At 57.7% G+C, this 27002-nt stretch overlaps 2 protein-coding genes across 2 annotated transcripts; both read right to left on the reverse strand.

The window, feature by feature from the left end:
• Positions 1-11065: 11065 nt before the first annotated feature.
• EsH8_III_000550 (uncharacterized protein) lies at positions 11066-12265 on the reverse strand (the record flags this gene model as incomplete). Its single annotated transcript, XM_083262275.1, has 1 exon — positions 11066-12265. The coding sequence occupies one exon, from the start codon at positions 12263-12265 to the stop codon at positions 11066-11068; it is 1200 nt and encodes a 399-aa protein (XP_083122762.1).
• Positions 12266-24784: 12519 nt separating this feature from the next.
• Positions 24785-26817, reverse strand: EsH8_III_000551 (uncharacterized protein; the record flags this gene model as incomplete). Its single annotated transcript, XM_083262276.1, has 2 exons — positions 24785-26351; positions 26417-26817. 2 exons carry the CDS (start codon positions 26815-26817, stop codon positions 24785-24787), a joined length of 1968 nt encoding a protein of 655 aa, XP_083122763.1.
• Between the last annotated feature and the right edge of the window lie 185 nt (positions 26818-27002).

Raw genomic sequence — 27002 nt, forward strand, 5'->3', positions numbered from 1 at the left:
CAAGTTGATGCGGGCTGGTGGCACGAGTACTCGCATATCTGATCTGACCTCGCCTCCGTGACATAAATATGTCCAGCACAACTCGTAGAAGACTAAACAAGCACGGGAAGAAACCAACGAACCTCACAAGGCTTCCAGAGATCCAACATGGAAACATCAGTGCCGGCATCCCCTCCCTGCCTGGCCCGCACCCCCTCAGGCCAAACAAATGTGCCATCCGCGACCTCGTATCCGGCACGATCGCGATCACCGAGACCCCTACCTCAGCCGCCAGTGCGTAGTTTTCCAACACGCACGACATCCCAGGGTCTCGCACGACGCTGGCCTTCGTATCCAGCGCCCCGTGCCCGGGACTTGCGATGATTCATCGGGGTGACCCGCTTACCCGTGGCATCCGAACATCGTCATCAGGAGGTCGGAGACGGCAAAGCACAATACATCCGGTCAGTCATATGGCTGGTCGTGCCAGAGAGGGCTGGGGGAGCAGATGGAGAGAGAGAGAGCACAAAAGGTTCGTAGCACGTCCCGGTCCAGCGAGGTTGGCGGCGCCCGTGCCCCTGGTCGGATAGACGTGACAAACGTCAACATCACGGAAATGCAAGCCCAGGCGGCACCATGCACGCCAGGCAGATGAGGGGGGCACGGCACTTATAGCGTCAGTGCTTTGCTGCGTCCGAGGGCCTTGCAGGTGACAACAACGCAGAAAAGCCTGGGAATTGCCGGCCCTTTGACCTGTGACTCTTTGGGCGGTCCCTTGTTTCCGTCGACGATGGGCTCACTATTGAATGAAACGTCAGTTTTCCGGCGACGAGAACACCCGTGATCATCCGCGGCCCGCTGCTGCTCATCTTGCATCGGACTGCCGTGGCCGTGCCCGCGGCCTGGTTGAAATGTCCCTCACATCCCCGGGAGCAAAGTTTGGGATACCGTCTGGGCGACATTCGCGGCCGCTATGGTGGCTGGCACTTCCAGTATAAGAAGATTCCCAGGCTGATGTCGTGATAGCTAGTCAAGCCATCTCCGGGGCTTCTGAATCCTGTGACCTGGTTACCGTGTCTGCGCGCGTGTGTGCGTGTGTGTACATATGTGTGTGTATATGCGTGTATGTGATGTCACCTCAGGATGCTGGGCATCTAAGCCTTTTCAAATCACGAAACCGTTCGAGCAAAAGACGGGCGTTCTCGCTGATTATGCGCGCAAGTTGGCCTCATGGCGCCCTAGAGACCGGCGATGAGCGGCACCAGGGGCACGAAATGCCTCATTGGAGAAGGGGGCCCAAGTGGTCGAATTAAACCAAGGGCAATAGTCCAGTACTAAGACAACCCGAACGTCGCGACGTTGCAAGGCTGACCCCACAGCACCACCGACCTAGAGGCGAGGAGAGATGAGGAAATTTCGCAGATCGAAGCCAGGCACCCAAGAGCTTGCCGGAGCTCAGTCACGCCTGCTCGAAAGCCACTAGCAGGCTTGAAGGGGGGCAGCGCTTCCCGCGATGGCAGCTGCATATTGCCAATAGGATTAGCAGTGCGCCTCTCCCCCTCTCGCTCCCGGACGTGAGCCCCCATCAGGCAAGCGGCCTCTCATAGGTGTGGGCTCGAAAGCTCGCGACCCCAAGGCACCCACGATGTTTCCCGGTGCGCGGCGCCCAATGGCCTCATTTCCCTCGACCGCTGAGCCGCCCCCCGTTCACTGTCTGCCCTGGGTCGCCCCTCCCCCGATCCGGCGTCCGCCTTTCCCGCCGACCGGACGTTCGACCAGCCGGTTAGTCCTATTGCCCGCTCGGACGACACTGGGTCGGCCTTGATGCCTTCACGCCACGGTGCCCTCGTTGGGCGCAGGCATCTGCCGCGCTAACGTGGCACCTTGTGGGCTAGGCAATCTGGCAGCCTTGAGAGATGTCATCTCAACTTTGATTACTATGTGTGTGTATGTGAGTGTGTGTGAGTGTGAGCGCTCGGGCTCCGGGGGCTCGGACCCGGCGTGGGGCTGGTGGCGGGCCGGCCTTCGAGATTGCGCGCGCCTCATCCCCCCCCTTCGATTATCGCAATGTTGGTCTCCACGATGAGGGCAAAGGTTTTGGGGGGGGGGGGGGGGGGAGATGAGATGTGAGATGAGTGAAACCGTCGCTCATCTCCAGCAATCTTGCCGCCCGCCGCCGCCCAAACGCCTGTGCGGAATGGAAGCACTGCAGGCAGGGCCGCTTTCGAGCGAGGGGCGCTCCGCCCGCCTCGCAGCCTCCGGCCGCCCGTATGCCGCCCCATGTCTCACAGCCCGCTGAAAGGGACCGCGACAAGGCATGTCCGCTCCCAGCCATGTCCGTCACGCGAGGAGGCGTCCCCCGTCCCCCCTTCCGCGCGCGTGGCAGAGGGGGGTTCTTTTGTGAGGCTACTGCAGGTTCTGGCCCGACGACTCGCACCGGACGCGTGGGAAGAAGAAAGAGCCGGTGTCGAGCTCGACGGCTGGGGATGGACCCGGGGGCAGGGTACTGGGGCCGCCCGGAATCGTTTGTTGCCGCATCCCGCGGTCTCGCAATCCCGCAACCAGCTTCACAGCTCTCCCAGCTGGCCGGATGTGACGATGGGGCAGAAACGGGCGACAAAGCATAGCTACAGCTTGCCCGCCGCTCCCACCTTGGGGCGTGGCGGAGGCCCAGGGTGCTCAACGCTTGCGGTGCAAAAGTTTCTAGGTGGCTTCTCTAGGCGGCGCCTCTTATTCTCCCCCAGTGTCGCAGCTGGCGGTAGGCGTGAGGCTAGCGGGCTTGGTTTCCCGCCCTAGAGGGGGGGGTGAAGCGCACACAGTACACACAGTTAGGGGCCAGCCCAGGGACAAGTACCTCGCTGGATGGCTTGACGGGGGCTTGTTGGCTGGCGGTCGCAATGGGGCTAAGGGGAGGCGTGGCGCGATGGCCGGTTGCACCGTTGGGAGTGAGGAGGAGAATTGTATGAGGCGCGAAAAGGGGAAGCGGAGGCAGAGGTCGAGGGATCGGAGGCGGAGGTCCCACTCTTTTGGCTCGGCGGTTGCGAGGGGCAGCCCGGAGGACGGAGGCGGTCGGGCGCGGTCGCTGATAGGCGCGATGGGGACGGACCGGAGGGGGTGGAGGGCAGGGCGGTTTGACCTATCCCGTCGCCGAGGTGAGGGCTCAGCAGCTGTGGGGGAGACGATCTTAACGGGCAAGAATTAAGATGACAGGGGAGCGGAGGCATGGGGTGGAGGAGAATGGACGGAGACGAGGTGGCTGTTGGCTCGCTACCGAATGCAAACCCCTTTTTTTGCTTCTGCTCTTTTTTTTTCTTTTTCACGTTTTCTTTGGTTGCTCCTTTTTTTTCCTTTGAAGTGGAGGTGTGTGGAATATTTTGGCCGTTTGCAGGGGAAAGGAGATGGGGGTCCGGATGGGGACAGAGAGGCCGACGCTGGACGGGGGGGAGAGCTTGGGAGGACTTCGGAGCCTTCACTCCACGCCTCACCTCATCGCAGCCATAACCGCGCCCCCTCGTACGGAGTACTCTCTCACTTCGTCGTCGTCGTAGTCATCGGTGGGCGCATGCAAGGCTGACAAGATAAGCTGGGGGGGAGCCAGCAAAGGGGTGAAAGCCCGCTCGTTGGGAAATGATTGGTGGCTCCCGTGTGGACATGAACATGCGAGGCAAATCTAGACATTGGCTGATTATGTTGAGGTTTATTATTTTTATTTTTCATTTTTTTATTATTATCCTCTCCTCCTCTCCTCATCTAGTCGCCCCGTGTTTCTTGCCGCGTCCCCAGCTGTTACTCCAGTAAACCTCAACTCGTCCTCTATTTCGGGACCTCGGCCGAGGGATGGAGCCCGAGACTGTGTGGGCGTTAAACTTCGAGGGGGGGCCTGTCAGAGGTCTCAGATCATGTCATTGTCCAAATTTTGTTTCCTTGTTCTGCAATGTCGTGCAGATGCGATGGAGCTTCCTCGGGTATCCAGCTGATCGCCCAGGGCCAGCTGCTCCTTTGAGCATCGCGAGAAGGGGGAGCGCGGGATAGATGGATAGATAGGTAGATAGATAGAGTCGGATGACGAAGACGCGAAATATGAAACGAGAGCCGACCGGGGAATGGTAAATGAGTGGAGGACGGCCGCAGCGCGGTGCATCTTGCATGGCCGTCTGCAGGTACAGGCTCGGCGAGGTACGGTTGCGACGCTGGTTCACAGCGATTTCCCTTCTCTGATGTTTCCTACATAAAACCACCCGGCCAATGTTCGTGTAGCGGGGGCGAAATGGACGAAAAGAGACGACGACAGGGGGAGGGATGCTCAGGCGGCTGACCTGAACCCCACATGCATCTTCTCTGGGGTCTCTGTCGCAGGTTGAGAAGCTTCCCAAAAGCGAAATGAGCAGAAGACCAGGGGGGGGGACAGACCGCTAAGCACCGCAGCCTCTTTATGCACCGATCCTGTCACCCTGGGCGGCCTGCTTCAGCCAGTGACCGCTCAACGAACCACCACGACCCCGGCAACTGCGAACCTCGAGAGACAATCGTAGATCTGCGTCGGTGAAGCGAGGGGCACTGTACGGGGCCGACCTGGGTGGTCCGAGGTATCCTCGTCTTAGCCTTTCACTGTGTGGTTCTGCGCGGTGGGGGGGGACCAGATATATGGCGGCAAGGCAGGGATAGGGGGCTCATGTATCTGCGGTAACGACGTTTTGACGGCTGATGGGATTAGAAAAAAAGAAATGGCGAGTGCATGGGGGCGATGATTGGGGAAGCATGGCTGGCGAGGGAAACGCGTCGGAATTGGGGGCCGTTTACGTTTGCACTTTGCAGACCGCTGCTTACTATGTACACTACTGCTCCATACCGGGGGGGCCAATGGGCTCACACGACGACGAGCTTCCAAGACGGTCGGTCCCCCCCTTTGTATCGGTGTAAGTCTGTTGGCTGGGAAGACTCGCCTCACCGAAGACTACATACACTACACCAAAGAATCGCCCCGCCGTGGTGATGAGGGGGGGCCGGCGCCGATGCTGGTGGACATTGATGGCCAACGGCCGGCGCATGCGCAAACTCTGTTGCTCTACAGATACAGACAGATACGGATATCTCTCCATATCTCATTCTCCCCTCGTACACACAGACAAGCAGCCCGCCGCTAGAGATGCACAACACCAACTCAATGGCCTGCAGTTGCCCAGTGCTGGCCCCGTCACGCCCCATCCGCCGTATGACTTCGTGCGTGCCTTGACTCGGGCTTTCGTTGACTCGGGATTGACATACGCACGCGCGCAGCAGCAGATCTGCCAATCCCCACGATGGGGGGGAGGGGTCCGTCCAAGCGCAGCGCTGATGATCAACCCCGGCACGATATGATTTGACGTGACGGAGCCCTCATCGCCGCCGCTCATGAACATCACAATCGAGAACCACTCCCCCCCTCCCCCACCCTCGCCCTCGCCCGCAGGCGGTGTGTGGAAGGTGGTGGTGGTGATGGTGGTGATGGTTGTGGCGAAGGCACGGGGGTAGGGTACTATGGTGGTTTGCTGATATGATGCGCAGGCCGGGATCATGAATGGCGCATTTCGTCCATATGGCGGCATTCTGCGCATCCGCGTCCCCTCCAGAAGCCCACCCAAACGGGGGACCCTTCATCTTCAAGAGGCAACGACCGCAGAAACACCCCCGGCCCGCCCGCGGATCGGAATCTACCTCTCACGGTGCCAAGGCGAGCTCGCAATCTTACTGCTGCGCGACGGATTCCGAATCTCGCACCCATTTTTTGAGCCTCGCACTCTCTCACTCACTCCATCTCGCTCCGCCCGCAATATACGTGCTGTGTATGCTACCCTAGTGCAGTGCAGAAGTTTTCTTAGCCTGCGGACGGGGAAATTATGCGAACCAGGTCCGTGTGTTTTTCTAGCCGCTTTTTTATATTATTTTTCTATTTTTTTGCCAGCAATCAATCATTCCGAGTTTCTAGCCTCTTCTACTTTGGGTATCGCGTGATCGAGGAGCGGGCGGGCCAGAGAGAGAGTGAGAGAGTGAGAGAGCCGGGTAGACCCCGAGAGCCAAGGCTGATGGCTCTCGTGCTTCAGATTGATTGCGCCAGAGTGGAAAGATGGGTCCCCGCGCTACTGTGCAGTGGGAATAGCCTGCAACGTAGTTAAAATTGCGGGCAAGCCGAGCGGAAATCACCAAGAGAAAATACAGAAAAAGAGTTGGTTGGCTTGTTGGTGGTTATTGGCAACCGGGATGCGCACTTGACTGTTGCTGGCGGTTGCCACGAGCCTCATCGATTGGGCCGCCCCGGTTGGGTCCTGGTCCTCGTCGTCGACATTGGGGGGGAGAGGGGGGTGGAGGGCTCGTATCATCCAGGAATGCGTCCATCTCGAGATTGCACTCCCTCTAATAAAGAAACATCATCAGGGCGTTTGAGGTAGAGTCGACGCTGGCCACGCCACGCCACCCCTCCCCCTCCCCCCCAAACCAAACCAAAAGGTAAACGCGTTCTCGAACCCGGGCGCAACATGCGTATATGCCTGTCATTGCCAATTATCTGGAAACCACCACCCCTCCTCCATCGCCCATCGCCCATCGCCGATATCACGCGTCTGCTATCGGCCGCCCGCCTCGTGATGGTCGCGAAGCCTGGGCACCAGCAGGGCGGGGGGTGTCGACCAGACCGTCCCAACCAGTCTATTTTGGTTGATGGGAATACCCGCAACCCGCACCCGTGGTAGCCGGCGCGAGCGAGGTGGGTGGGAGAGAGAGTGAGAGAGAGAGACAGAAATAATTCCAGCCAAGGCAGATCCGTCCGTCTTGTCATATTTTGGGGGTGGTTGTTTTGCTGCCCCCGGGGTCGACCTTGACTTGACGGCCCGCGGTTGTTGTCTCCCACCACGCCCTCGTCCCGAACGGGTCGAGAAGCCCAGCAGAGTCCCGGCTAGGCCGTTCCTGGTGGTTTGGTGTGTTTGGTGTGTTTGGTGTGTTTTTGTTTGAGACCACGCTGGCCCGCAAGAGTGAAATCACCAAAAAAAAGACTGGGCTGCGGCAGGCAGGTATGGGAAATACGTACGTCTAAGATGAAGCACCAAAAAAAAACCCCCCAAAAAAACCCCCAACGTCAGCCGCCAACAGCGGCGGCAGCCAGCCAACGGCAACGGCGCGCACGGCGGGAGAGCGAGATGCATGCCATACTCGGAAAGGTCCCTCGACACGTGCAAGGCCACCTCGACCTCGCGAAATTGACCCGTCGTCATCCTTCATTCTCGCGACGATGAAGCGCTCGCAAGAGCCTCTCTGCTACAAAACAAGACGTTTGAGCGTTCCCGAGACCAGCGAGCCGGCCAATAGGGCCCGGGTCGCACGACTTGCATGCCATTGGAAGAAACCACCCCCCTCCCCAAAACAAACCCGTACACACTACACTGCACTACACTTACACTGCACTGCACTCACTGCACTCCGTTTCCCCAAGGAAACCCTGACGGGCGCGCGCGCTGGGAAAAGGCGGGCAGGCAGCACCCCTCCTCCTGTGCCGACGCCGAACCGGCCGGACGGCCTCGAGTAGATTGGCCGCCTCGCCCCCCAACATGTTCGCATTGCCGCGGCGTGCTCTAAAACTAGCGCCGGCTTGTCTTGGATAGACTACTTGTTTTTGTAAACACCGAACCTTCTTCACTTTAATTCCCTGGGAGAGGGGGGGGGCCCCGCGGTACCTGGGCAGGTACAGTGCAGGAATCTCCAAAGTGCAGGTGGGGGTAGTTATCCAGCCGCAGCCGCAGCAGAGCGCTTCTGAGGCGGGATTGGGTGGTTGTTGGTTTTTTTGCCACGGCCGTCCCGGGAGCTCGCCCACATCGCTCAACGGGGTGGCCCGTAGCCCGAGACGCCTAGAACACGGCCGGCCGCCGCAGCTGCCTCCCGAGCGCCCCTCCGCCGCAATCCAATATAGAACCCATAGCACCGGCGCCATATTGCGTGCCGGGATTGGCCATGAGCTTGCGAGAGCAGCTGGCATCCCCGCCGATAGCACCCGTCCGCTATCAACCCAGGGTATGCCCAGCTTCACGGAAGCTTGCGAAAACCAATCAAAAAAAGAGTGCCCAAAAAAAAAAGGGCAAAGTGCCTGCTACTGGCGCGTCTGATGCAGATTGATTTTCCAGCGTCCCATCCCCCACACCCATGCAACCCGAACCGATTTGGAGGTTGCATTGCGAGCGCGTCCTCCTGCGGACAGCGTCGCATTCGACGACGCTTTACACGTACTCTGCACTTTACTTGTTCGCACACACGCACACAAGCGCACGCCCGCGCCCGGAATCGGGTGGCCTCGTCCAACGCAGACGCGGACACGGGCGGGCCGGCGACGGACCAAAGCCCACCGCGGGCGCAATGGTGCAGAATCAGGATCAGAGAGGAGGACTGCCGAAACTTCCTCTCCCTGCTTGCGCCGCAGCGCACCCATCGTAAGCAGATACCCCTCCTCCTGCCCCAGGCGTCGAGCGAAGGGATCACTACGTAGAGAGAGAGAGAGAGAGAGACACGCAGAGACGGTGAACCCCTCCCCGCTCTCTCTCTCCCTGCGAATGACGATTCCGATATCGATCTCTGGTCCCTCGGGTTGTGACGCTCTGCACGCTGCCTGCATTCACCACCCCCCGGACCAACCATCGCCAAAGAAGCAGGTTTTCTTACACTAGTCCGCCTCTTCCTCTCGCCGCCACCCATCGTGATGCATGGCCACCCCCTCCTCCCCCACCACGGCACCTGGTGATATCTGTCCTGACTTGCCAGTCCCATCTCTGTCCACGCACATCTCTGCCCTTCTCTCACGCCCCGGTCATACTGTTTTGGCTGCAAGGGGCGAACGACACCGAGTGAGCCCCCAAATGCCGTAGACAGTCTCATATCTCTCCAACCAACGCAGCGGGACGTGCGTCACGGCTGAAGACCTGGGGGCGATGTGGTTTAAAGACATTATGGGGAGACGAAGAGGAAGGGAAAAAGGGAAAAAAAAAGAAAATATCCCGGCAACGTCGTCCTGCAGCAGAGCGGGGGGGGAAGGAAGGGAAAGCAGGCGCCTGGCGCGGATTATGGCGGTGACGGTGGGTTAGTGGGGTTACTCTCTCTCTCTCTTTTTTTTTTGTTTTTTGTAGTAGTAGTGCTCCGTACCCTTACCTCCCTTCTCTACCTACCTGTCGTCCCCTTGCACGAGGCGGTCGAACGTCGAACGACGTACGGAGTATTCAAAGATTTGACAAGGGAGCTCGACCCGGTTCCGACTGGGGCGTAGTTTTCCCGTCTCCCGTCTCCTTCGCCCACAATCCCCTAGGGAAAGATTTTTTTGCACCATTGGTATCCACGCAAGCCTCCTCTGCCCTCTTTTTTTTCTCTTTCATTTATTGGGTTTTACGTAGCAGTTGCACTGCACTGCTGCGGCGGGCGCCGGCAGACCGGTGAAAGAGGGGCGGCGGCGGCGGTTGAAGACGGGTTACATCTCCCACATATCCGTCGTACCTTGGAGTGTTGAGTGAACAAGACAGAAAAAAAGAATGGAGGAGGCAAGCAAGCAAGCAAGGTCCTACGGATATGGGGCGCCCAGCAAAGGAATTCCACATCATCCTGAACGGAAGAGAAAAAAAAGATGGGGAGGGCAACCCCCCCGGCCGGGGGACCCGCTTGACAGAGGCAACAGCCTCACGATGTGGCTATTTTGGAACTAACACCCCGGTCATCATCGCCAACGTCGGGCTTTTTCGTCTCCTTCCTTTTCCCCCCTTTGGGGAGAGGAACAAAGAGAGGGAGAGAGAGAATGAGAGAATGGGGTGGGGTTGTTCCAATTGACTGCCCGAAACCGTGCCTGCCTGCCATATCCAGACATGCACATTACCTATAATACACACACGCAAAATAAAGCCACCTACCTGAAGTGGGCAGGCTGGCCGTCCTCTCGACGGCACGGACGTCGTAAACCGCCCCCCCTGCCTGCCTTCGATACAGCCGCACTATGCATCCGAACGCGGACACTTTTGGGGGAGAAAAGGGCGCAGCGATGGAGTTGAGACACGCAAATAGACGGCGGCGGCATTGACAGAGGAATTCCCATTGCGGCAAACGCCCTATACGGTTTCCACATATGGGAGGCGCAGACGCAGGGACCAGACCGCGAGGTGTAAGTCGATGGCCGGCGACGTAAGGTGAGCGGGTGGGTTACACCGTCGCAACCAAAGAAAGACGTCGCAACCAAAGAGAGATGTCGCAGCCAGACAAAGGACGTCGTCGCCCAGCTATTGCAACCCGGGGGCGGCTCTTTTTTTTTTGGGTCCGTCTCCCGTTTCGCCCAGAGTGTAGATTGGGAGCAATTTGGTCGTAATCTCGGCCGTCGCAGAACCCTCAAGCCACGCAGCACCGTGTATACGATGCCGCGGCGGCGCCAATCGCTACTCGGTGAGACGCCGAAACCGAGACTTGGGGTTGGGCCATCGATCGCATGGACCGAGCTTGCGTCGCCGCAGGGGCCACCCTCTGGCACTCGGAATGGTTTGGAGGTTCAGGTTTAGAGAGGTGCAGTCACACATACACACACCCACACACATGCATGTCACAGGGGAACTCGAGATGTTGAACAAATAGAACATGTTTGGTATCATTGATGATGTCTAATGGCCCGCCCCCGACATATCGCGGGGGCCGAATGGCCGGGCTAGTGGTGTGGTCTCATTCTAGGAGTGCCCACCCTTGCTTTTGGTACAGGCCACCACAATCCGTCGTGTGTGGCTTTTTTTCTTTCCTGCTCCAATCCTCCTCCTGCTTTATACATTACTCGATCCATTTGTACACTCAAAGAAATTCGTTCCGTCGTAAGCCCATCGCCGAATCAAGAAAGGAGTGTTGACCGAAGCCCGTGATCAGTCATTGCTGCCCGTGGCCGAGGGTCAGTGTGAAACGCCGTGATCCCAGTTCCGGTCCCCGTTGGTGCGCCGTGCATGCAAAGCAAATCCCCAATCCGAATGCAAAAATGTTTCAAGCACAGAGTCCTGCCGTGTCGGTTCTTTTTTTGTTTGCTTTGCTGAGTTTTTTTTGTTTGGGTGGTTTGCGGCGACTAGCCAATCTTGATGCTCTTTCTCCGGTTGGTGAGCCCGCTGAGGATCCGGCTCCTCGTGTTGCCTGCCGGCGACGCGGGCGACTGCGCGACGGGGGTGGACGGCGTTGGGGGCTGGGCTGCTTGCGAGTTCTTCTTGGCCGCTCGCATGATGTCGTGGTAGCTGACCGCGGACCAGGGGCTGTTGGGGGTCTTCTGCCCGTGCTCCTCTCTGGTGCTGTCCGTGTTGATCTCCAAGGGCAGGTGCTGCAGCGACGGCGAGGACAGCTGGTCCCGCGAAGAGTTGTTGGCCGCGATGTCCCTGAGGTGGGGGCGGCTGCGCTTCCGCACCATGCTCAACGTCCTCTTGAAGAGTTGCGAGGTCGGCGTCTTGGGTCTCTCGGGCCGCTCCGCGTCGGCCTGTCGCTCCTCGACCCGCTCGTCCAAGGGTTTGCTGGCGTAGGGGTCGATGCTCAGGAAGGATGGCTTCTCTTTGGGCAGCATGCTGCTGGTGATCATCATGCTGCTGGATCGGGGTGGGTGGGAGATGGGGGAGTACGAGGCGCCGCTGGTGGACGATGTCGACATCCTCCGCAGAGAGGGGGCTGTCGACACCGTGACCAGGCGGCTCGGGGGTCGGGAATCGATAGACTCGGGGGATGCCGATCTCTTGGTGGAGGGGAGGTCGATGATGGAGGGCTTCCCGGCAAAGACGACGGATACCACGCGGGCCGTGTCCTCGTGGCTCTTCCTCCGGACAGGAGAGTCTGCCGACTCGACGCTGTCAGACTCGTAGTCGTAGTCCGAGAACTCGTCGGCGGAGGAAGAGGCCTCTTCTTCCGAGGAGAGGTAGACCTCTTGCGGGGCCGTCTGCGCGAGGTTGTCGGACTGGTTGGTGATGATCTTGAGGGCCATGCCGTCGAGTAGTCTCGAGGCTCTCAGGGAGCTCTTGGCCGGCAGGGCTGGTGCTTGTGGTGTGGTCTGCTGCTTCTTGGGAGAAGGGCCCGTCATTGACTCGTAGTAGTCGCCGTACATCTTCTCGTTCTCGTTAAAGGCGTCTTCGTTGTATACCGGGGGCCGGGGTGCGTTGGGGAGCGAATCTCTATAAGACGTCCTCTCTGATTGTTGCTGGTCCTTCTTGGCCTCAGCAACGGCAGCCTTCTGTTGCTGGTTGGAATGTGCCGGCTCCCTGACGGGCATGGTCTGGCCGGCCAGAGACATTGTGGGTATGACGGTATTCGTGTGATCTCCCTCGAGGAAATCCAAGACTGGGCGTGCGTGTGTGAGAGTGTGTGTGCGCGGGTGTCAGTCTCGCAGGGCAGCTGATCTACAGCGAGTAGTGGCAGCTGGCTAGCAGTTGGCGTGGGTTGTCGATACGTTGGTGTGTCGACTTGGACACTCGACGAAGTTCTCTTTGAGGGATGAGGAGGAAAGGGAAAGGACAAGACCACCAGAAGGTGTGAGGTAGGAGGGTCGAGAGGGTATTTTAATGAACGAGTCGGTCTGGCTCAAAGATGGGTCGGGGGGGGACTCTGTTGAATATATCGGTCGTACATAAAGGGACGGGGGTAATGGGGGGCGCTCCATATGTGTAAATGGGTGGTAGCAAGGGGAGAGCACCCAGGAGTACATGGGCTGCTGGAGGAGCAAGGGCCATTTCTGCACAGATGGCACTGCAAGCCGCCAGGTAGACAGACAGAGACAGACAGGCGGACGGACACGCCAGCAGGAGCATCCCACTTTGCACACCTCTTGTTCCTGCACTCGCACCTGCACTCGCACTTGCACTTGCACCTTGGCTTGGCCCTGGCCCTGGCCCATGCCTTGATCCCTGCTCCAGTCCCGATCCTGGTCGGGTCCTGTTCTTAGCGGGTCCCCTGGGTACGGGGACCCAGTGCCTGGCGCCATCAGTTGACACGGTACAGAGAGGCAGGGGCGGGGGTCGGGTTCCCACTAGTCCCCCTGGCGTCGTCCACTCTGCAAGATGAGGTACGTACCCTCGAACCCACACTCCCTCAATTCCTCTCGCTTCTCACCCTCTGCTCTCCACATGCTCTCTCTCTCTCTCCTCGTCGAACTGACTGGCTGACTGCCACTATCCAATCCATCCGCTCGCTCTCCGTACCTGGGGCCCTGGGGTGTCCGCACCAAAACCTTCGTCGAGCGTACCATGACGGCCACCGCCCGTCTCGCTGCCAGACTAGTGCGCACTACCACACGATGATGGAGGCATGGCCAGACACCTCCCACTCCCCATGTCCGTACACCACCATACGCCAAACGCCAAAACTCCCAGACACCACACTTTGCATCACAGACGCCCACACCTTGCACACCTCCTACGCCGTGCCCCTTCATCACTGCACAATCTACGGCTCCACTCTCTAATTCGTCCTGTAGGGCAGGACGGCGCCTTTGGGCCTTACCCATCTCAACCATTCCGAGTATGCGATGCCATGATGGGAGGATCGCCTCCAAAGTGTGCTGTTTCATGTAGAAGATACCATTGACTGCTTGCGAACCTATGCAATGCGGCAACCCCGTTGATGCTCCCCAAGACGGCCATCGCCTTTCTTCCCGGCTATCAGCTCCCATGGGTCATGGCGTTTTTAGCAACCCTCTATGAGTCTCCCGACAAGGGAACAAGGGGACAACTGACTGGCAAGAGACGAAAACGACCAAAGGGTTAAATTGAGGACAAAAAAGTGTGGCCATGCCCCTCGCGATAGTCTCATCGCCATGTATTGGAGGGAGTGTGGAAGGCTGGCCCAGTGGTGTCGGCACTTCAGCTCATCCAGTCATCTGGCCAACCCCTCAGGCTGGTGCCGCTCAGCTCCATGGCGTCTGGTGGCCGGCTTCTTACTGTGCCCACCAACTCCATCGGCAGACGTCAATCACCATGACCTCCCCATAGCCACGACGAGGCATGTTGACCACGGAAGCTGAGGGATTCCTCGTCATCCATCATGAGCCTCGTTCGTTTTCCCTGCTTGCCGACGTTTCCCAGCGCCAAAGACTCCACACCTTGTCGCTCATCATGGTGGACTGGGGGGTTGGTCACACCCACGACGACAGCAAAACCCCACACCACCAGACGAGGCGGTGGCGGGGGGGTCCAACTGTCCAAAGGGAAGGCCTTGGGGTGGGTGACTCGACAACCAAAAGGAGCGACATGAACGCAAGCGTCTGCGGCTGCAAGCATATCGTCTTCTGTAGGGCCTCGAGACGGCTGATTGGGCCCGACGCCCCTTCGCCGTGGTAGAGGCCGCCGTCAACCGCCTTCAGTCGGACCACCAGAACCGGCTGTCGGAGCCTGACGCTGCTTGTCTTGTCTGCGTTAGGAAGGGTGCCTTCCCTTCCCGCCCGCATGGAAACCTCCCTCCTTCAGAATCATCACGGGATCCGGTGGGTGCTTTTGCTGCCGCCGCTGGAACTCCAAAGAGAGGATAGGCGATTCGACCCGGAGGAGGGGGGGAAAGGGAGCCCCAATGGTCGGGGCTCCTGGCGGCACCCATCCTCCTGGCTCGTTACTCTCCAGTTACAAGTAGGTAGACGCCTGGACGAGGCAATCCCATTGCCCTTGGCAGGCCCTGGTACGCGCTGCATGTACCCGCACCAGGAAAAAGAAGCATCGCGAACCCGTGGTCCGAACAGTCAGTCCATCCATCATGCCTGCCTTAGCCGCTCAGGACTATGGCCTCCGGGCACACCGAGTTCCCTGGGGGTGCCGGGGACGGGCAGACATGTTTAAATGAGGATATTAGCAGCGGCGGCGAGATTCCATATCGGACGCAATCAAGATGCAATCTGTTCGCTAACATGAAGGGGGCCGGGTGGAGGGGATGCAAGTGCGATTTCGCAATGGCCCAACCGTTCTCTTCCGGGAATGGCTTGCGGAAGCCAATATCGACAACGACAACAATGTAATTGTTGTGGGCATGCAGCACGAAGACCCTTTGCCCCCTTGGGGACATCATGTGGTCTCGAAATAGTATGAACATGGTGGGAACATTAGGGTACGCAGAATGTATTCATCGCGCTTTGGAAGCCGCCGTGGCATGCGCAACCGACCGATTCCCTGGCCGCAATCTGGCCCGGTACCTGCTGCACCGTGCAGCCGTGTCGATGCAAGTGCAAGAAAAGGGAGGAGCAAACCCGGCATGTCTCGCAGGAAAGCGAAGAACATGTCGACACCTCAGTGGGCGATGGTGAGGCCCAGAGCGTTGCATCGTCGAGGTGACACCACGTTGGGCCGGCAGAGGCACCAATGGATGCACGAATCACATCGTGAACATGAGATTTCCGGCGGGCAGTTCCAGTTCTTTTCTCCGCCAACTCCCCCTCAAGACGCCAGAGGCAGAGTTTTATTTTATTTTTTTCTCTTTCTGCTTTCGAGCCCCCAGACCGACACTTTGCTATCTCGACTCTGTCAGGCCATCGCAGCTCAGCTCGCCCCGGCTAGGCATACGGTGGGAATGATGAAGGGCATGCCCAGAAGTTAATGCTCGCAGCATCCTCTGATAAAATGTTTCTTCAGAGGCTGCAAGGCTCGCCCTTGCAACAACTGCACGCGACAGAGCATTTGTTTCTTCGCTCCCTACGATATACAGCCGCCGCCTTGCCCGTCTGAGAAACAATCTCAAACCTGAGGCGCGCCAGTGAGTTTAAGGGTCAAGGTCGCCGCTTTTCTGTGTTTCGTCGCGTGCTTGCCGGATTCCAGCGACGGGGGTCTTTGGGCCATTCACGGCCCGAGAACGGGCGCCCCCTACCGTTCGTCTGATGTGCTGCGACAGACATTGTCGAGACGGCACAAGGTCGTCCACTCAGCGGCTCGAGTCTGTGAGCTCCAAAGCCTGTCACTGGACGAGAGCTGCCATTTAGAGCCCAGGACTGTGCAAACGTGCAAACACAAGCCTCCGGGACGAGACAAGCTTATCAGCTTCTCGCAGGCCCCCGGCCCAAAACGCGCTTGACGTCCTAAGTGCTTCATTATGCCATAGCAGAGCCCTGCAGCCGCATGACGATTCGTTTCGGGACGAATGCAAGCACAGAGTATCGCTGGCACAGCGCGCGATGCTCTCCGGATGACCACCGGCCAGGTACCAGTGCTCTCATCTGAACAGATCCAATGCCGCACCACGTCCGTCGTTGGCCGGATGCGTGGCGCACAGTGTACGGAGTTGTCAACGATATGGCTACCAGGAGTTGAACCGCAACGATAAAAAATCACCATACGATGCGATACGAACTGCAAGGCTCATCGCTGGTGCTTGGCGTCGACTAGCACTCAGGATTCGGAAAGAAAGAGAAAGAGGGTCTCTCTTTTCACAGTTGCGGCGCATTTTCACCCATTCATCGGCCCATGTGCTGTCGGCGACCTGTCCAAGACCGGCCTGACACCGGCAGACGGTAATTTGGCATGGAAACCCTCGGTGGGGGCCTCGAAAGATGCGATGAATTCCAGCACCACGGGTGCATATTCATCGTCCTTTCCTGCCCAGAGCACCCGGCCACCAGCTCGGCAACGGACCATCTCCGAGCTTGACCCCAGTGGGCTTGCGGGTTCGCGAGCTCGCCTGCTCAGTCCCTTGACTGTCCGTCCCTTGCTTCCGAACATTCTTTTTCTTCCATTCCTTCCAGCAGCTCAACGGTCCTCCTCGCCCTCTCAGACCGACTGTCTCTCGCGTACCCACGATGGATACCCGCCAAACAGGCTCGCCAGGTTGCATCCTCCGTCTCCGAGGCCCTCACAGTGACACTAGCGTGCCTCTCTCAATTCTAGCGCCTCCACTAGAAGTGGCTCAGGTGGACATGTCGCCCCCGAATGGTATACAGCGCCAGACCGACTATCTTGGCCTAACAATCCTACAGTTGCATTTCGCTGGAGATCGTGGATCACTATCTGCCGCCTGCTTCAGGGCGACGTTTTCCAACGGACCACTCAGCTTCCAGCATTGTGGCGGCCTCAAAATTCCAGCCACACAAGGGCCAGCAGACACCAACCTCTATGCGAGATGATGCTAGCCCACATGGAGCCTGGTGCCGGTTCGTCCAAGCTTCTAAAATTGTAACTCGGTCCCCTTCTTCGTTTTTCCCCCTTCCCTGCGTTCGTGATGGAATTGCGAGATAAGAATGGAGAAGCCGGAGCAAGTCTAGAGTCGTTCGCCTCCCGAAAGCTTTCCAAGGGAGGAGGTGGGTTGAGTGGCATCTGCGGGTTGTCCAAGACACCGCGGCGCTGCGTTCTCAACAATGGCTTTCTTCTTCACCTTGTGCCAAATGGCCGCTGCACCTGCGGCACTGCACGTGGGAGACATTGATCACCATTTGATTTGCGCAAGAGCCTCGCCTACATAGCGTTCACATCCGACGATCGGCGAACGAAGCTGACTGGCTGTCGTCGCTCACAGTGCCAAATGACAACGCAGGGTGGCAGGGTTCGTGCAGCACAAGCGGTCCTGTTTACGCAGTCCTTTCTTCTCAGGATGCTGCGATCGGAGCTGCATGGCTGCCCGGCTATGCTGCCCATTTTTCGGAGACCGGATCTGTCACCTCCTGGCCACGCCTGGCGAGCCGCCACGAACCTCGACCGTCGTACTGGGCTCTGTATGATCGACGCGGGAGCTGGAGAATGATACACTTCCCGCAACGCGTGCCCCGGTCCAGAAACACAGATCTGCTCGAGGCACGACCACACCCCGTCCCATGTGTCACCCTATAGATACGGATACTATAACCTCCAGCCAGCCTTACGTGGCTCGCAGTCTCATCAATTTTGGCCGCAGGCGGGCCGTCTTGACCATTGGACAGAGTCGAGCGGGCGCTACCGGTCTGTATCACAACTCGGCCACATGCAACAGAGTATGCCACAGAAATTCGTTTCAATACTTGAGGATTGAGAGCGGCACCGCCGATCTACGGATTAGAATAGCATGGCATCCTTGATTTGATAGATAGGCTATGACGCCGGAGCGCTTGGTGTTTATACATGCGCTGAGGTCTTACGCAAACGCATGCCGGGCTGCTTTGAATTCGACGCGGGTCCCATCTCGGCGCCGGGCAGTGTGGGGCCGTCATCCGAGTGAATCCCAGCAGCTCGAGGAGGCGGTTGTCTGATGCCTGCAGCTGAGGGGGCGCAGCGCGGTGAACGCTGCACCAACTGGTTAGCCAATGAATGAAAAAGAAGGCTACTTGTCAGCGTATCGATTAGCTCCCAACTTCATCTTCCACTTCGGATGCTGGCATTAATTGTCCTCCCATGTGTTTGTTGGGCCAGGGCGGGTAAGACCGAAGTATAATGTCAGCAGTCCGATGCTAAGGCTATGCAGGCGGGACATCCGTTGGCGTTGTTGCCGTGCAGGAACCCAGAAGCAGTCATCATTTTGTTCGAGAGCCGATGACCTCCTTGACCGCCTGCGCAGTGTGACGGATTGTCGTGGGGCATCAGGATCCGGGCTCGTCTACTAAGCACAAGGTCTATTCCATCTGCCTAGTTGCATGAGGCGCAGCCAACCCGCTTTATCAGGCAGGATTCCGGACCTTGTGTTCGGTAGTAGAAATCCCTCCAGTTTGACATGCGTGACCTCTGGAGAGGCTGACCAAGTTGCCCTGCCCTGGAGGGCTATTAGACACATAATCCACAGCCACGGACACAATTCATTGTCCAAATTGGGACGTGTCATCAGACGCCTGGCGGCGGTGAATAGCATACTCAGTTGCCGCACTCACGACACAGCCGCAGAGGAGTACCCGAGCGACCCACGGGCCTGCCGTGGGACAAGAAGTGGCTGCATGAACCCTAATGAGTGGACGATGTTTTCTCAGGAGCCTTCTCCTTCTTCTGATTCACCGAGTTGCTGATCGCCAAGGTCTGCCTCGTGGCTCCCAATATGCGCTTGTTCAGACGGATGACGGATTGTTACGGTGCTGACGGGCATATTCGGATGCTTATAGGCGACTGCACAGCTTCCAGCCCTTCGGGTCTTACATGCAGAAGCGCAACGTTTCTCTGCACTGTCCAAATATGTATCCTGCTGTTGACTAAGCTGGCGTCGCCAATTGAGAGGAATATGATGGTTTCCATGGAAGTGTTAGAGTTCGACATCACTGCGTGCTAGGTTTGATTTCGTCAGGCGAAGGCATCGAAGTATCGAATCATGACCCATGTCGCAGCCTTGACGAGGCAAAACACCTCCTCCAGCGAAAGCATAACGGGGCAGGCATTTAGCATCGTTTCGGACACCGTGTCTATCTTCATGTCTTTTGAGACCCATTCGCCGGTGATCAAAATGCATCGAAACACGTTCGAGCATTGTAATACGACCTTGAGATTGGGGGTTGCAGCCGTCGCGCACGCCTGAAAAGCCACCGTCACCTACAGTCCAAGCTGGATAATGCACTGTCGGCAAAGCCAGAATAGATCATTGGACGTCTCTGGGTGATTGGGAACATCGGCACCCGGGTTCTTTCGACCCTGAAACGGCATCTGTTTATTCAGACCCACCCCCAGCGACGATCGGGGGACCAGCGGGCGGGGTCTCCCCGACAAGGCTCCGCGTCGCCACGGTGCCGTCTCCGCCTCCGCATCACCCCGGCGGCGCACCGTGCCCGGGCCGCCGAGTCATCTGGCCCCATAAAAAATGATCGCAGGCGCGGGAAAAGCAAAAAATCCAGAGAAGCGACAGATGACATCATCCCTGCAGCACACGCCCCCCACACTCGCTGCAGCTGCAATCCAACACTGATGATTGCCATTCCGACGTCACCTCGAGGACTGGACGATCAACCTTCTTTAAACTTGCTCCAAATGCGGGCGAGGCCAAGCTTGAACCAGCGATTCATCAGGCTTTTTTTTCTCTTTCTTTCCTTTGAGGTTGATGTCGGGGAGCCCGCCCTTCGATGTCATTCAACCCCGGCCGCCCAGAAACCTTACCCTTCTCGGAAGCGTTTGTTGTTTATTTTCGCCTCTCAATGGAACCAATACACGAGAGACAAGACAGAGACATTACGTTTCGCCGGGGGCCTCGCACGCACGGAAGCGGGCTCCACCGTTCTCTATTTTTCAATCTCTTCTGGCTCTATTCATGGTCTCGGTCTATGTTTCTTATCCTGCTCCCGGCTGATATCATTCGTCCACACGGGCGTCGTCTAGCCCCAGACCAATCTTGTTGCCATCCCACGTACATGTGTATCACTGTGCCACAGTGTAATTGGTGTCACGGCACACAACAACCCTGCGGAGAGTCAAAAAAGGGCACCTTCGCTCTTAGCGTGGACTTTTCCCGCGAACGTTTTGGTGTCGCTGGACCCTGGCAATGATTGAGCCTGTCAAAACGTGGAAGATGGGGGTGGTTGTGCGGGTGTGCGTGGACGGACTGCACCGTGACGTCGCTTATCTCCTCATTTTCCATCATATCCCGAACTCTCCCAACCCTCGTCAGCGTGCACGTATGCCGGCGGGATTTCTAGGTTTAGGTTCTCGGCCGCCCATCTGTATCTGCGAATAGCGCTGCGATGCTCGTCATTTGGGCCCCGACTTGGAATCACCCTTGAAATATCTTTGAGGTGGGGGGAGCTGAGGCTCAGTACCGGTAGCATCATATTCAGTCCGCCGCCCATGGTTCACAAGGTGGTTTGGCTCGGTTTTTTTTTTTGGCGAGCCGAACTACCCAGCCGAGAGCTGCAGGGTCTGACAAGGATGCGGTGCTGACAACCACGAAAAGTGGCTGGACTTGGCTTGCGCTGCTTTCCGTGGGCCGCATACTGGGCTATTGACGCAACGAAGGCGTAGCTTTGAACCAAACATTCTTTTCCTGCCGAACCCCTGCCAGTCTCGCAGGAACTGAATGTGCATATGATGTTTACCACGGTAAGGTTTTTGACAAGGCATGGTGCAGGCAGGCAGGCAAACAGGCAAGGGAAGCCCGCCTGCAGAAACCACCGTAGCCGCATGTAAGATGCCGTAGGGTTTGTCGACGGGATGAGGTCACACAGTACACCACGACATCTCCGCAATGTACCTCTCTGATCCCCTCCCAGCCGGTTGGCTCACCATCGAACAAAGAGGCCCCGACGAAAAGAGCGTTTGGAAAGATTGGCGATATCACTCCTGTGATGACGGTGTCTCTGGCCGGTCTTGGCTTGAACCGGGCCTGCCCTCCCACCTTTGCTTGGCCCACACGGGTTTTCCGCCGCCACGTTGTTGATGTTTCGGTCCGTCGAAAAACAAAACCCGCTGCCTCCCGTCTCGTATGTATTGGGTTTTTGCAGTAGCTTCCGCCGCGGGCCTCCTTCCGGGCGTGTCTCAACGCTGCGGCAAGGCGGCATCTAGGAGGCGAAAAGAAAGCGGCCCGCGGGAAAAGAAGAAAAAATACAACTTGTTTCCCGGCGCCGGCTCTCTTCAGGGAACAGGCACTTTCTGTTTTATTTTATAGTCGCGCGCTAGGTGTGAGATGTCTTACACGGGGGAGGGCCCAGTCGAAACCTCGTATCCTCTCTGTGGTCGTACAGGAGGGGGGGGGATACCCCGGCTCCGTTGCTGGAGGTGAGCGTGAACGACTGCCGGGCCGAAAGACGCTCGAGTGCTTTGCTTCTTTGTAGTCCCCTCTGCAGTTGTTGGATGTCACGCACGGAAGGGAAACGCAAGGGCAACAATGGGGAAGAACGGTGAACCCAAACCACGGCCAGGGACTTGTTCCAGTCTCTTGGTCGTGCCGAGAGTGTGTTTGTTTAGTTCATGCGGCTCTTTCCCCGCTAGAGGTGGGTGAGGACATTGGGTGTCTCAGAACGAAAGAGGGCAATTATACGTTGTCAACAAAAGTCTGCTCCACGTAGCTGCAATGCCGCCAGAGGGCCGGCGGGTGGGCGAATCAGCCCGCGCTGTCGTCGGGCATGGTTGATCGGCGCTGCCTCTCGGAGACACTGGGGCCTCGGGTGCCGGGCCAAGAGCCCGGCATGCCCCTCCAGGCCTGTTCTCCCTGCTTGAACCTCATTACCGGTTTTTTTCTTACTGGGGGATTGGTCAATATCGGTTTGCGGCCGTGTCGGCCGCTATCGGGCAACTAAATCTCCACCATGGGCTGCTTACACTGTGTCCTATCTTGGTTTGCTGGATTTGAAGTTTTTTTGGCTAGTATCACGGCGGAGTGATGGCTGTCTAGTTGGAAGCAAGGGGGGACGAGTAAGATGTGTCGGGTACGTGCTTACTGGAACCTTTGGTTCTTTCTTCACCGGCTTGGTGTCTGGGACCTACGTTTGGACTACGAGGGTTTGAGCCACAGCACGCACGCTGGGTTGTTATTGAAGCTCGACTCGTTGTGCCGTGCTGCGGAGGAGGAGAGCACCCTCCCGAGGCGGACAGTCTGTTGCGCCAAGTCGAAGCGTCCAGAACCTTTTTCTTCGGGCTCACGTGTTCAGTTACACAAGCTCGCAGTCAAACTCGTGTGTTTCTGTTGATACAAAATCGACCTGTGAGGCTAGGAATAGGGGAGTGTTCCACGACAAACCCCGGGACTAGACAGTCTGTGACGGCCATCGGCATGCTTGCCCCCTTGGCCGGAAGGAGGAGCCGGATCAGTGGCCACTGGGTCCGTTGTTCTCCGACATCAGATACAGTTGCCTCCCGACAGCTCCTTCGACATTCTTCGCCTGCACAGAAAACCTAATCCCGGTTGATTCAACGGGAGACAAGATGTGCAAAGGGGCAGTTCTCGATCTCGAGACACGCGCCATTCGTCCCAGGTATGGTCGTCGATAAGGTTCCTCTGTTTACATTGCCCCTGTTGTCACTGCTTTGACCATTGCCTCCTTGCTCGTTTCACGTCGAGAGCAGGGCACCAACATACGAATCACTCTAAAAACATATTCATTGCTAGCGGTTCTCACAGTCAGTCAGACACGACACGTATATAGTACGTACGAACCGAGATAACATGGTGCGAGAAGGTGCTACAGACAATACGTAGGAGACTAAAGGAGAAGGACAACGGAACAGTAAAGAGATGGCTCCAAGGGCTCATATCAACAGCACGTGCGTACCTGTCCTTCAAACCACAATATTACGAACTCCACGGCAACAACGCTTTCGGGATACTACGTGACGTGTCTGTATCCAATGCACTGCAATAATAGCCACGGATACTTCATCTCGAGCGTCCCGGAGACGGGTAATGCCGCAACGCCGAGAGACGCATATAACCGACGAGGCCTCAATCGATCTTTATTTTCTCACGGATTGCTAACGTTCCTCGCTAACCTTGGCACTAGTAGATACTCCAATGTACACGCAGGTGGAGATGCACAACAGCAGTGGAAGCGATCCAGATGAACTACAGCCTTGAACCAGGACGAGACTGACGTTCATCACCCTTTCACGGTCACATCACTGAGGATCACCCTACATGCTACCGCAGATCTTGACCATGTCCGAGCCGGAAACAACACTCCAGGTTTCTTCTGGGCCCAAAGAAATCAATGCTTTTTGATTCCACGTAGGGGTAAAGATTCAAGACTGGCTACTGATACTTGGCGGGTCATCACATCCAGCCGGACGCCACGTCTATACCCATGATAAGCCCGTCGTTCTACGGCGTGTGCTGCATCGGATCTTCATGAGAAACGCGCGTCAAATCTCCCCGTCCGACGCGTCGATTTGTGAAGACGTGTACTATATCCAACCTCGCGCTTGACCGTGTCAAAAAGCAAAGGCAGCCTGTAGGGAGATGATCGGCCGGGGGTACAGATCCGGGGACGGTTTCTCGTTCGCGTCTCCACCTCGAGACCCGACTTTGCGCAGTTTTGACTATCATTTGCAGTGGTTTCCTACAGGCCGGGCTCCCGTATTTTTGTCCTTGTTCGCATCCGCCGCATTCCTACCTTTGTCTCGAGCAAAAGGAGTGGACCGACGAAGGAGGGGAAGCAATGACGACCGCGGTACAACTTACACCAGTTCATAGCGACGTTTTGCATCCAGACACCTTTGGATATATCACGCAGCGAAGGATAGACCTGTGCCAAGGGGCAGCATCACACAGACCTCGCCTGTAGCGCTGGAAGCAGGGTCGAACCGCGGCGTTTCCTTATTTCCCTTCCGTCGGATGGCTTCCCCGGCCCTGTCGGTCGCCAGACAACGCCAAACGATGACTTGCATTGCAGCAAGGGAAGAACGACCAACGCCTTTCGGTTCCTGGTCCCGCCCCTGGCCTTACCGTAGCAGACTACACCTGTTTGGCACTTGGAGAGGCCGATCAAGGCCTTGCAATGGAAATGACAGACTACGAAGCGGTCGTCGCGAGAGACATGCCGAACCTCACCAGGGCGGTGTCGTATCTGGCACATCCTGCGCCTACCTAGGCCTGACGAGCATTCACATGACGGACAGAACCGGCTTCGAACATGCAGGCCTCATATCCCTTGCGATATCGGAGAGAAGGTCCGAGAAAATAATAATAATAAAACGTCCTGTTGGGAAAACCCACCTCTACTCCGTAAACCGTCGGGGGTATAGTATTGTTACAAGCGTAGCAACGTAAAGCATGCTAATGTCCCGAACATCTCAACCGAGAAACAAAAAAGCAATCTGGCCCCGCCAACTGCCCTTTCTCTTTCCCTCCCTGTCCAAACCCCCCATCATTATGCCATATCTCTGAAACTTCGTTTTGGCTTGGCTCTGCTCTTCGTTTCTGTGGCTGGATAACCAATTTCCCAGCCTGGTTTTGCCTCTCATTCCGTAGCCTCATGCCGCAATCACCGCCAAAGGTCCGAAGACTTCTTCTCGTTGTTCGCCGTGCTTGGCCTCGGCCAGAGATCCTCGTCGCTCCCCCGACTGCCGCCGGTATTCTGGCTCGGTATGGCCATGAACATGCCTGCGCCGTTGCCCACCATGACGCTCTTTCTCGCAGCAGCCGTGTTCCATCCGGAACCCGCAATGTCTGCGCCGAGGCCGTAGGAGCTGATGGGGCGGTCGCCGTGGAAGCTCATGCTTCCGCGATGGTGGGATCCGCCGCCGAACGGTACTGTAGGTTGGAGCATCACCGACGACCAGTCCATCGCGTCGTCCGTCTTGGTGTAGATCGTCAGGGGATGAGACAGCGGTCCTGTGCCGGCGAAGGGGTTCGTCGAGCTGAAACGCTGCGAGGCACGTACGTTTGAGGCTGCTGCGAAGGGTCGGGGTATAGCCATCCCGCCGCTGTTAGGCGGTGCGAGACCGCCGCGGCCGCCACCGCCTAGGCCCGACATTGGCTGGCGCGAAGCGACTGAGTGCGAGGACTTCGGTCGAGCGTTGGCGCCGTAAGAGAAGGGCGCCGCGGGGCGTGGCAGGCCCTCGAGCTCGTCCTGGAAGTGTTCATCCAGGACGTAGACCGATCTCAAGTTGGGCATGGCATTGCCTCTGAGCGATGCCGCCAGGTATGTGTAGTAGCTGGCCGTGACGCTGGAGTAGGGACCCGCAGACTTGGATGCGGTGATTTCAAAACGGAAAGACTCCAGGGATGTTGACGCAAGCCGACGCGTCTTCGGTCCACTCTTGAAAGCCTCGCTGACCGTAGCCTCGATGACGAGCGTATGTAGATTCGTAGCGGCTGACAGAATGTCGGCGAGTGTTGCTGGATGGACGCCAGTGTTTAGCAACGAGAGGACGAGGAGATGGTTTCGGGTGTCACCCCGACCCAAGTAATCTACCAAGCCATTGACGGTGACTGCCGGGGTGTTGCTGAGGATCAGCTCCTCCAGAGGTGGGAAAGGAGGCAGATCCTCGTGGCGGGCGAACATGTCGTCCGAGAAAGCCCGGGATTCCATCACCTTCAACGCGCGGAGCATCTGCAGGTTGGCCAGAGCGTGCCGCAGGACAACCGGATCCATATTGATCTTGATCAGTTCCAGGACCTCCAAATTCTGCCATACTCCGCCGTGTGCCAGTTTGGACAAGCTGCCCTCTGCGCCTCCTTGGTATGTCATTTTGCGGAGGTCTCGGCACCTAGCCTCGACCTCGAGCCTCAGCGTGCTATAGCCATGTTCGTCGGCGAACAGGCCCTCGGGGAGGTCGACGTAGAGAAGGTTCGGAAGCACGTGGATGATGCGAGCGAGATCGGCCGTGGCAGCCTCCCGCAGCATGTAGGGCACCTTGAAGTATCGAACTCTTGAGCCGAAGCGCGTGGGGTCTTCGCGCAGGGTCCTGCAGAGCAGCTTTAGGCGAACTGCGGGGATGTCTTCGGGGTCGGCGTTGCGCTTGAAGAATGTCTTGCGCTTGCGCTGCTCCGAGAGGTAAATTTCGCGAGGGCAGTAGTGGACCGAGTCGATCCGGACGGTGTGGTACCTGGAGGGCAGCATTTGTCAGTCACGATGCGCGCAACTCGAGCCTCGGGAGGCATGGAGACATACAGCAGGGCGTTGGCCGCCTGGTTCCATTTCCAACAGACGCGAGCGCAATGGGCCAGATCCCTTAGGTCGCACAGCATGCATGCGTCGAAGATGGCGCTCGTCTCGCACGTCTCGTACGTCTCATCTTGGGTGTGCGGGCAGACGAAGGAGAATATGCGCGGGAGGATTTCCTTGGGAAGGCTCTGAAAGAGGGCGGCAGAGGCTCGGGTCGGGTAATGGATGGCAGGGGGCGAGGCGACGTTGCGGTAGTTCTGCTGGACCTGCGATGAGTACTTTGACAATTGCTGGTCTGTAAACTCGTGCGATGACTGCTGGTGGTGGCCCTTCTGCTGCTGCTTCTTCTTGTCTTTATCCTTGCGAAAGAACCTCATTTTTCGTAGAGGCCGGACGGCGAACTTCATGTCTTGAGGGCGGAGAGAGGGGGGAGCGGGCGGCTGGCAGAAGGTGGTATTGGGGGAATAATATATTAAACCAAAGGGTCCGGCGTGGTATTGCCCTGTCCGCACCGGCGTTTGAGTGGATTGGGGGCGGGAGTGAGGCTGCTGCAGGTACCACGCTACGGCGAACCAAGGTTTTGACGGTGTGG

Source organism: Colletotrichum jinshuiense, chromosome 3 (assembly GCF_051148585.1).
Source record: "Colletotrichum jinshuiense chromosome 3, complete sequence".
In the NCBI taxonomy this organism is placed as follows: domain Eukaryota; kingdom Fungi; phylum Ascomycota; class Sordariomycetes; order Glomerellales; family Glomerellaceae; genus Colletotrichum; species Colletotrichum jinshuiense.